This window comes from Daktulosphaira vitifoliae, unplaced genomic scaffold (assembly GCF_025091365.1).
Source record: "Daktulosphaira vitifoliae isolate Bord-2020 unplaced genomic scaffold, ASM2509136v1 Scaffold_5, whole genome shotgun sequence".
NCBI lineage: Eukaryota > Metazoa > Arthropoda > Insecta > Hemiptera > Phylloxeridae > Daktulosphaira > Daktulosphaira vitifoliae.
Genome location: NW_026099576.1, coordinates 31,260,274 through 31,272,487, shown reverse-complemented (window position 1 = coordinate 31,272,487; position 12,214 = coordinate 31,260,274). Strand labels below are relative to the sequence as shown.

The 12,214-nt window shown below is 22.5% G+C and overlaps 1 protein-coding gene and 1 long non-coding RNA gene across 2 annotated transcripts; one reads left to right on the top strand and one right to left on the bottom strand.

Moving 5' to 3' along the window:
- Nucleotides 1-416: 416 nt before the first annotated feature.
- On the top strand, nt 417-1,733 carry LOC126906756 (uncharacterized). Its single transcript, XR_007704333.1, has 2 exons — nt 417-1,332; nt 1,535-1,733. It is a non-coding gene; the product is annotated as an uncharacterized LOC126906756 (long non-coding RNA).
- A 2,165-nt stretch (nt 1,734-3,898) lies between these two features.
- On the bottom strand, nt 3,899-11,868 carry LOC126906754 (inhibitor of growth protein 3-like). Its single transcript, XM_050687580.1, has 9 exons — nt 11,696-11,868; nt 11,544-11,615; nt 10,772-10,900; nt 9,796-9,930; nt 8,197-8,274; nt 4,775-5,001; nt 4,533-4,720; nt 4,338-4,464; nt 3,899-4,126 (listed from the first exon to the last, which is right to left on the bottom strand). Exons 1-9 carry the CDS (start codon nt 11,721-11,723, stop codon nt 4,007-4,009), a joined length of 1,104 nt encoding a protein of 367 aa, XP_050543537.1. The 5' UTR covers nt 11,724-11,868; the 3' UTR covers nt 3,899-4,006.
- Nucleotides 11,869-12,214: the final 346 nt, after the last annotated feature.

Here is a 12,214-nt window from a genome sequence, read left to right as displayed (position 1 = left end):
TATATGAAATAAATAATGTTAATGTAATAAATTTGATTAAAATTTAGTTATCGAGACTATAATAACAAGACTTTTTAAAAACTTTAGTTGAGATATTCAACGACAATTTACAAACTGAAATAAATGTTAATAATAAATTAGATTCAATTTCAGCATTTCTCAGAGATTTTTATTGATATTGATGCGATGCCATTATATTTTATAATATTTATTGTATAGAGTATTAGAATTTACAAGAATCTACTCTATAATAACTAAACAATTGTTATAGTTTAAAATTAATTTTTGAAACTAATATTTGTTGAATATATATATTAAATATAAAAATCTATTAAAGAAATTATATTTTGTTTCGGTCTAGTGTTTTCTTTCCCAGATTTAAACCTTAAAACTACTTCAGTGGTCCATAACAAAATATTTATAAAATAAATTTAAGAAAATATTCATCATAGTTGCAAACTCGAATTTTTATTTAAATATAATTTTTATGAATATTGTATGCGTTAAAAAAAGTCATGAATAATAATATGAAAAAATAGAAAAGGCTGACATAGTTAATTTTAAAACTAAAATGTAACATTTTATTTATTTATCAGTGTTCTTAGGTAATCACTAAACTTGTAACAAAATCTTGTCTTTTAACCTGAATTAAGTGTATAATGTCGTGCACAGATTTTAGTATTTTTTTTTTTAAGAAAATTTTATAATGGTATTTAATATATTTCTAAATATTTTTTTTTACCTACAACAAATTATAATTATCATGTTTTTTATTTGTAAATAAAATCCAAGAATGTAGTAGTTCATCTCTCAGTATTATCTGTATCATTAAGTGATGACACTTGATAATCTCAGGATTTCTGAATATTATCAACTTTTAATTTTCTTTTGTAAAATGTGGTGGGGTTTAAGAAAAGGGAGATTGTTGTTGGTCACGTTTTGGTGATAAAGTAGTTGCAGTACATAAACGGATTAGTCATGACAAAATAGATAGGTATGTCAGCAACTTTGTGATACGCAACCCACTCTTCACCCTATCTATAGCTGGTTCGCCTCATTTCATTGGCCGAATATTTGTATGGTCATTTTCCATAAATATAGTGATAATATTATCATTTATGCATTAATATTTAATATTGTGCAAAAATAATTTGTAACGTATAGAGGAACAATGGAAAATTATGTATATAATATACTTAATACTTAGAAATGCTTTCATTGAATTAATTAATATATAATTTGCTTCACATTAGTGTTACTTTCTTTTTTATAAAGCCAAGAGGTTGGTTTGTTAGCACAGTACTTTAAGGCGAACTGGCCTAATGTTACTTGGTAATTTAATTTTACTTATTACATACATTTATTTATTAAGTAAATTTTTGTTTCTTTAATTTTTGACAAATTAACTGATTATTTAAATTATTTAGCCTTATATAAGTTCTTGTTCTAACTAAACATTCTACCACTTCTTTGGGTATATTATACTCTCCATTATTTAACATTAATTTGTTTGTTAATGTTGTAAAAATTTTAGGAGCTTTTGACAGATTGTCACCATGCAGACTTCTGAAATATATTTTTTATGAAGAATAAGTTGAATCTGAGTTGGTATAAAGAATTGTGATAAAATATCACTACAGTGATTTTCAAAACGATGATCTTCCAAATTAATGAAATTATTGTAACATTTAAGTTTATTTATTACAGCAATATAATTTGTTTTTAAAACAAAATTTTTAAATATTTGTTTTCATAATCCTCACACTTGTTTTGTAATCTAATTATTTAAAATATAAAAATTTTTAGTATAATTATACTGTTAATTGAGTAGAATATAAATAAACAGTGCCGGATAAACCGTCGGTACAATGCACCACTTGTACCGGGGCCCAGACTCTTTGAAAATGTATATTTTGTTTTTTCAAATGGTGTATGGAATTTTACTTTGAAAGTTTATTTAATTTATTCCCAATGATAGTGAATGGTAATTGTAAATGTTTGATTGATATTCGATTGTTTAGTATTTATCTTTCTAGTATATCAATTTTAAGTATAGAAAAGGAAAGAACTAAAACTCTAAATATTGAAATAATAATTAACAATTTTGCCAATGCAAAGTCAAGGAAAAAATTTTTCTTAAAATAGAACATCTAAACATTTTACTTTTTACTATTATATTGAAGGCTTTCTTTATTCTGTAGATAATAATATACTATTAATTTTATTATACTTTGTACTCTATAATTTTGTAACTATAGAGTTATCATAGTTGTATACTTGTGACTTTTTTCATAACATTTTTAAATTAGAGGCCCCTAAATTTTTTAGAGTTCAACATCCGGCACTGTAAATATACTATAAATGTGTGTATTACTCTTGGAATAATATATTATTTTCTATTTCACTCTTTAAACTCTCTTCGAGAGGTTTAACTTCAAGGTCTTTAAAAAGGTTAAATTTGTATTTTTCTGTACACTTAACAACAAGATCACATGATTTTTCTCTAAAAAGTCAATTTTGTAATATAAAAAATTGCACTTCATTGATGAATGATTAAAAAATAAATGATATTTAAATAATATTATATTATGGAATAGCATTTTATTTTAAAACTTTCCTATACTTATTATTAGAATGAATTGCATAATTATCATTTGTAAAATGCAATGAACAAACAACAGCTAAATGAAATTAAACAAGCTCATAATAAACAGCTAAATATAAATATAACGATGAAATAATAGTGTAATTTATTTAGGATTCTGAAAAAATATGATAATGTTAATTAAGAGTTACTTGTTTTTACCAGAATCAAAATTTATTGGTTTTTTAGTTATTTGACCTAATCTTATTTGTTTTTCTCAGAATTTTCTTAAGACTGGATCTTTTGGAAATCGATTCAAGGTTACTTTTTTATTTTTTACCAATGATTTTTTTTTACTACCACTAATACAATCAAAAAACTCACAAACAGGCATTTTGTCATAAAAATATAAATTTAAGTAGAATTATGTAAGTATGTCAAGTTAAAATAAACGCTGTTCATTTTATTCAATATACCCGGCATAATCATTTCATATCAAATAATTTGCAAATTGATCATATTTGTTTATATTGTAGTATAGATATCACAATAGATTGATATCAATCAATAATAGTAAAAGGTATCATAAAAAACAATACAAAATATTAAAGTTGCTGTCAAGTATTTGATTTAAAGAATTGTATTTTGGCGGGCAAACCTACGGCCAATGAAATAAGGCGAACCACTACTATGTGTGAGAAGGGCGAGATGCGTTAAACGGTCCAAAACTCGTTTATTGCTGACATACCTATCTATTTTGTCATGGGATTAGTCTTGGGAAATATGAGCTATGCAGGTCCTGTTAAAGATGTTTTGAGAATATTTGTTAAATTATATAGATGCAAAACTTATGTAAAATATTCGTCCAATTAATTAAGTGGTGAGTGTTTAATTAAATAATCATTTAACAATTTTCTATTAACAATCACATTATTAAATATTATATATATGATCTCAGCACTCTGCAGAAGAATATTAATAAAACTCATTTTGTTTTTTTTTAAATGTTTTAATGTTAACAATTCGGAGTCATATTTAATTTTTAGTCTGTTGGTATAAACTTGTAATTGGATTTTTTTTTTTAGTTTTCAGTTTTATTTTTCAAAATGGTAAAACTAGTAGGTTATTGATACTTAATTAATAATTTTAAAAAATAGGTATCTCCATTAGTTAAAAAATGTTAACATTGTACACCATAGTAAATTAAGAAAATTATAAATTGATCCTAGTTTAAAATGTGTATTTAATATATTATAAAACAAAATCAATAATAATTATAATTAGGTATAACAAATATATTTCATCAAGTTTAAATTTAAATGTACATAAAAAAAAATTACATTGGATACAATTTTTTTAATATAAGCATTAACAGATGTTACTTTAGAGTTAAATTAGGATTAGTATTGATTTATAAATAGCTCATGTTGTTTTACGTGATCTTCTACTTTTCATTGAAGTAATACATTGTGGACAATACCATTTACCTTTAGGTGGATCTGTAATTCCAACACATTCACAGTGATACCATTCATAAGGGCACTAAAAAAAATGAGATATAATAATTTTATACAAAAAATATGAATTTTAAAAAAAATATTACTTTTATTTTGTATAAAACGTTAAATTTTTATGTATATTTTTTAAATATTTTAATATTATAATAAATGAGACAGGAGATTGCTAATTTTTCACATATTGTCTCATACATTACATAAAAATTCAATAAATCTTGAAGAATTATTTCTCTTACTCCTTTATTGTCGCAAGCAACCATTGTCCCATATGCAACTTGATTACATATACAATAACGAGGTTCATTTGGATCAATTGGTTCATCTGGGTCTTCTTCATTTGATAAATGTTGTGCTCCACCTCGTCTATATTGAGAAATAATTGAATTATATACCAAGACACATAAAAAATTTTTTTTTATAAAAACATATACCTTCTATGTTTTCTTGTTCCATCTATATTAGGGTTAACTAAATGAGCAACACCAGCTAATTCTTTACCTATGTGTAATTCAGAAGACAAGACATTCGGCGAAGAAGTTATTTGTCCTGTTAAAGGTGCGCCAGAATTTATTGCTTCTAAAGATGCTTTTAAACTAGCTGTTCTACGTCCCTGTGATAACTAAGGACATGTTTGAATTAAATTTTGAATTAAATTTCAAATAAAAAATTGTACCTGTTGAGTAGCTACAATAGCTTGAGAAGCTGCAGCAGCTATTGCTGGACTACCAGCGCCCATATGCCCCAGAGTGTAAGCTAAAGAACTAGACACGATTCTTGAGTTTGCTGGACTAGTATCACGATTAGATGGTGAAGCAACATCTCCGCTACTAGCAGAGTTTGATGTTATAGATGTAGATTTTTGTTTTGAGTTACTTACATTATTATGCATTTCTTGTTTTTCTAAAAGCAAATTTAATGATGTGTTAATACATAAATTTGAATTGTTTTTTTTTTAGTTCTATTTTCTCTAAATTTTTAATCATAAAGTATTTTTTATGTTTATACTATATACCTTACAAGGGTGTCAACTATATTTTTTCAAATACATTAGATAATGATCTAATTAAGAAAATTACTGGTTGATAACAACTTTTAGCCCATTATTTTTGATGTTATTAACAATTTAAAATAATCACTGGATATAAAAGTGCTTCTATTTTTAGAATTTTTATTTTAAAGTTTGTTAAATAATCCAAATTGCCATAAGTAAAATTTACCGAATTGTCAAGTTTTTCAAACAGTTAAAAAAATATTTCTACTTGGTTTCAATGGCAAAGGTATATATTATTTCTATGAGGATGGAAGAATCAATACAGCTAATACAGATTAATACAGCTAATCCCAGTAATTTTTATTGAATTTTAAAAAATGTTCATTTTAAAATTGTTTGCATCATTTGAAAAAAATTAAAGCTTATGATTCAATTCAAAAACATATTATTATTTTTTAATTATTGAATATATTTTAGTAATCTTGCATAAAAAATGATTAATGAGTTAAAAAGATGTTGAGTTCTGTTTTTTCTTCACTCTGTATTATTACTCTTTTGGTCACTACTAACTTTAAAAAATATTTTTTTAATTGAACTTTTTTGTTAGCTGCAGGTATGTTTTTACATATATACTAACACTACCTAAAGAAGATATAAGTATATGTAAATCTTAATTTATAGTTGTAAGTCAAAACGTAATTATATCAAAATTTAGGTATTTTTTAGGTCTTTCCTCCTTGGAAGTAGTTTAAGCCATAAATATACCTAAAAAAATAATAAAGACGAATATAATACTGTTCTATTAAATCATATTTTAATTTAAAATTAAATTCATTTTTATGTAATTATTTTATATTTAAATCAAATTAATCTTTGAAAATAGTGGCATATTTAGAGAGGCATGCCTTTTTACTTATTGAAGATGATCTTATGATAACATGAAAATATTTGTAGACCTTTTTTTTTATTTAAACTGCTCAAAATGATTAAAAACATTTATTAGTTTCTATAGTAGCTTGACAATTGAAAGTTTATTTTGTGCACCTTCTCACTTTTATGTATTTTTAAATATATTTGTAAATCAAATCTCATTAGAATTTAACTAGTATAAGTGATTTAGTTCAAACAAATTTCATATTTAGCATATACGTAAAAAGCAGGTAATTTCCACTGTAATGAAAACCTTTTTTTTATCATATAAGTAATATAACTTGATTACTTAGCTATATTGGGTAATTTTTAAGTAGTTTAATATAATTACCAAAAAATAAATAGATTTGTTAACACTGATATCAATAACTAAATTAAATATCATATCAGACAATCCATTGTAAACTAGCGTATGAAGATCAGAAGAGTTAAAGTTTTATTAAAATCATCTTAAGTCTTAAGATTCATATACCGTAGTAGTAAAAATTATATTTAGAATTATGACTATGTTATAAATAAAATGAAAACAACATTATGTAATCAAAATTTAGTTACAACATATTCTATAATATTACTGACTTCTCCAAAAATTTTACTACATGAATGTCCACAAAAGCATTGCCCAGGTTAGGGTTAACTTACCTTATGATAAAATTAATTATTTGTTGAAGATACTTTTTAATGTGAAAGGGGATGATTACAAAATATAAAACCGAGCCCTTTAAGATAATTTCTGTAACACACAGTTATGTTCAGAAAATATTGCAAAATGTACAACAAAACTGTTTGTACTCCATATACCTATTTATAATTAAAGAGTACAAGTAGAATTTATTTAAAAACTGTTTAGAAAAAGTTACAGTTAAGTTATTTATTTATTTTTTTTTTAAAAAAAATTCATTTGATTTAGTAAAAAATAAAAATTTATTACACCATGTTAATTTTAACAAAATGCTCATACAACGAAGTGGTCAATTAATTTTTACTAAAAATGAAACAGAACTAGACAAAATTAGTTCCATATTTAATAAAAACTTAATTATATTTTAAAATTAAAATTTTTTTTTTTTAATAATATACTTTGTTATAAATGGGATTTAATTTTTCAAAATTATTTAATTTGGTCATTAGTATAGGCTTTTATCAGTTTTTTTTTTTTTTATAAAAATATAGTTTAAATTGTGTTTTTAGCTTTGCTGTTATTTCGTTAAAAATGAAGTAACCATTTTTTAATATAACATTATTGTTAAATAGGAAGATATAATTTATTTTTAGTTTTGGTTAGAACCAAACGAGTTTATATAAAAATATGTTTTTTATCTATGACAAAAGTAAAAATAAAATTTTGTTTATAAATTTTATTAAATACTACTTAGTTATCTTGAGTAATAAATAAAGTTACACCCTAAATAATTAAATAAGATCAAACAATCAATTATTCATCTTGTACTATAAAATAGTACAGTGTAAAATAGCTAAAGATAGTATTACAGATAGCATGTAAGCCTATAAAAAAAATATATTTGCAATATGAAGTAAATATTTAAAAAAATTAGATTAAATCATAAATTTGTTTTAATGACTCTTTAAAATAATTGAATTATTAATTATTTTTCTGTTACAAGCCAGATTTATAAGCTTTAAAACAAGATCCTAACACTATTAGAATTATTTAAGTTTCTATTATTTCATAAACTGTCATGTTATTTTATAATTGTATTAATAGCTGATATATTTTTAAAATATAATAAACTATAAATTTATATATATAAATATAGAAAAAAAAGAAGACATTTCATTACACTTTATCCTACACTAATGAAAAACAATAGTTAAGGTAATTTTTAATATTAATAAAGAATCCTAATAATAATCTCGGATATTTTAAATTAGCTATCCATAAATGTGTATTGATATAAATACCAATGCTGTAAACTTAATAATAAGAAGATTAACAGTGTTTCTAAAAGTAAATCATAAAGCAAATAGTATTTTACAGATTTTTATAATTAAAACAAATTTAATATAATAATGTGATAATAGGAACTTTAGACCTTACTTCACAGTTCTAAATTAAAATTATTTAACAATATTTTCTACAAATAAAATCAGAAAGCACCAAAAATAAAAAATGTATTTATCACAAGCACATGCATATTATATACTTAACCTACCTCCAAAAAGACATCTGTTAAGTTGAAATTTGTTTTCTTTTTGATTAGAAACACTATTTTGTTCAGAATCTAAACTTCCTAAACAGATAAAAAATATTTTTTTAAACATTAAATAAAAAAAATTAATTAAATAATTGTATTGATAATTAACATTATTTAGTGGAATACATTTTAATTATTAACACAAAAAAGATGAAGTGTAAGACTACATTTTGTCTTGATAAATGAAAAATTGCCTGATAATGAAGATAATCCAACTAGATGAATTATCCATAATATTTATGGGTAGTAGTAAAAACACCAATAAGATTAAGAAAAATACTTTGTTTCAGTTTAAATGTGATTTTAGTTAACATTTTTGTATTATGGAAAAAAAACCATCACAGTGGAGATACAACATAGTAGAGACAAGTTAAGATTATGTCTGATAGTTATTATATCTTAATAATAAATACTTTGACCCAAATTTGTAAATTTTGTATACTTTTTAGAAAGAATTATGTATTATTTCAAAAGCAACATGTAGTCCTAATTTTTTAATTATATCCTTATAACTAATTTTATAATTTATGATATGTACAATATATGAATAAATATTTATTATAATTAGACTGGAGGTTTATGCAGTAATAACTTTTCACTAGATTATAATAATTAATAAATATCTAAAAGTTTTTTTAGTGTCTAATTCATTTATTAACTACATATAAAAATATGCAAAACCATGCGAAAATGTAAAGTTGATATTGTAAACGTAGTTCAAACAAATCTACTTTTGACTGTTTATTTTTGAATCATTCGTTCATGAATGTATCCATTCAGATTTTATTTTATATAGGTTTATATGGCAAACATTGTTCATAAACACATTCATATTGTATAAAATATCGAACAGATGACTGTTTAGAAGAATAGAAAACATTCGTTCACAACAGATTTTAGGAATTATTTGATAGTGAATAATTGATTGAATAGACGAGTCATTTATAACAATAAAAAGGTTTGACTATTATACTTATCTTTTAAATAAACATATTATACATAAATATATGTTTTATGCAAAATATGCAGATATATGTTTTTACATAAATTTTAGCAGTCTAATTATAATAAATTATTTAGTATGAAATTGTTATTTTTATAGAAAAATCATAATAAGTTATTAAGTAATGTATTTCATTTTTACTATGGCAAATGTGTAATAAAATTGTAAATATGGGTTTATCAAAAAAAAAAAAATTAACTTTCTTAATTCAGTTACTTGGACTTTCATTAATTAATTATTATCTCAGTCATGATGAAATTGAATTTGTATTTTATCATAAACCATTAGTAGCTAAAACATTTTATTTAAAAAGGACAGCTCCCTTTTTTAAGATTCTTATTGGATAGACATTAAAAACCACAAAAATCCTTCCTAAAATATTTATAATTAACAATTGAATTTTTATTACTATTTTTTTTTGTATATTATATAAAATTTATTCAAAATATGTTGAAGTAGATAAATTTGTATTCTTTAACTCATTAAAGACTTATTATTTTATAATAGAGTATTTAATATAGTATATATACTTTTATTATAGTATTGTAGCTTACTTTTTTCAATAAGACCAGTTATTCCACTATTATCAGCCTCTAATTCCATTTTAAATTTATGCAATTCATGATCTAAACGTCTCATGTATTTAGTCATAAGTTCATGCATATGGTTAGCTAACTGAACTTTTTCTTCTAAAAATAATAATTTAATAAAATATTTTACTCAAAAATGTTTATTCAGAAGACATGTAGATAAAAATTACTAGAGAATAATAAAGCTATTTCTACCTTTAATCTTCATTAAAGGTAGCATACTCGTTTCTATGCAAATCCTAACTATATTTCATTTTACTCATAGAATATTGATTTCAATAAAAATTGAATAAAGAAACTTGATGATATAACTCCATTAAAAAATCAAACATATATTTGTTTTTTAGTCTAATAACCAGATTAAAAATCATCTATATTTTAAGAGGCAAAAAAAAAAAATGTTTTCAACAAAGAATTTTTTGCCATTCTAAATATATTGATATAAAAAATATGATAGACATCAAAATATTATAAACTTCTGATGTTGATTAAATAGTTTTTTTTTAATTTAATAAATAACAATATAATAAAATCATTAGTGTTTTGATATATACACACAAGTATACAGTATATACTCACTGAGTATTACTCAGTTTGGACTTAGAAAATTAATGCATATCCTGTAAAAATACTAGAAATAAACGAGTATTATCTTTTTTATGTTTTTTAATCTTTAAATAAGTAAAAAAATTATTACTGCCACATCATTTTTATATATATAATGTATTTAAAATATAGAAATCAAATTAAAATAATCATAAGTATTTCAATTTAATACTTTAATTTTAAAAAATTTCAGAAGGAGAAAATTTGAGACCCTTTTAAATAAGTAATTGATGTCAAAATATATAGATTTTTTGAGAATTAGGGATGTTATAAAAAGGTAGGATGCCATTCCTGAAACTACAAGTTTTTAATTTTTGAAACAAAAAATTTTTACCAGACTGCTCAACAGATTTCTCTCCTTCTTTTAAAATTGCTTTAAAATTTGTACTTAATTCATCTGGATTCATATTATCTGCCTTTGAAAACAACGTTTCTATATTTTTTTTAATACAGTCCATTGAATCTACAGATATATATTGTATAAATTTAATATTACAATAAATTAACTTATTCCAATATACATATGATAAAAATTGATCACTTGTGACTAATTAATTAAGTAAAATTAAAACTATATTAAAAATATTATTAATTTAAAAAAACTAAAAATATTAAACTCAAAGCCACAAAAAATTAATAAAAAGTCGCGGATACGTATTTCGGAAACAATGTTACCATTATCAACGCTAAACACATACTGTTAATGTTAAGTATGTGTACATACTTAAATACGTATCCGTGACTTTTCATTAATTTTTTGTGGCTTTGAGTTTAATATTTTTAGTTTTTTTAAATTAATAATATTTTTAATATAGTTTTAATTCTAATATACAATTAAGAATATACTCAGATTTAGATTTTAAGTGAAAAAAAAGTTATTCCACTTGAAAATTATCAAGTAAATCATTTTTCTAGAACAAATAAAAGATATTCCATAACTTTACAACATTATATTTAGTAAATTATAAACCTTTAGACAATACAATTATTAATAGAAAAAATTATCCAGGAATAATAAAATAAATATAAATTTTTAGACTCAATTTCATACATTAGTAAAATTGTAATGAATAATATGAATATCTATATAATAGCTAACTAATTACTTTCAACTTGTAAATCCATTTCTCTCATTTCAGTAAAACGATTTCTCATTTCTTGAGGTAAGTGTTCAATGTCTGAAAATTAAAAAAAAAACATTATCGATTAAACGCGTTTTGAAAATTTAAAATAAATATTTTCTTATATTAAAACATACTCTCCAAATAATCTTCTAAGTAAAGCATCTTTATGATTTAGATAATTAAAATCGAGCAAATGTTTTATCATCAAATATATTGCCTTAAGTTATGGTTCTAGTAAATATAAAAATTAATAAAATCTGTTATTTTAATCAGAGACACTCAACATAATATGTTATTTTAAATTAGAAATTATCTGATTAAAAAACACTATTAACATTTTATCGCTCATAACTTATCATAAAAGTATTGCTTACAATTTTGAAGTTGTAAACAAACGTTTATTTTATATACGTTTAATATTGATAAAAGTGCATTATAAAAATAGACATATCCACACATTGAGAGTGATAATATTTATAGTCATAAATTTGAACGAACAATAGCGTGGCAGGCAAATTCTACAATGCTGCTGTATCTTTCCACAAAACAATTCTCCTGTTTCTTCTAGCTTCCGTATTTCTGTTGAAATAGATTTATTAAATATTATGCATAATCAGATTCTAGTAGCTTTAAACGCTCTAAAAAAATTAGTC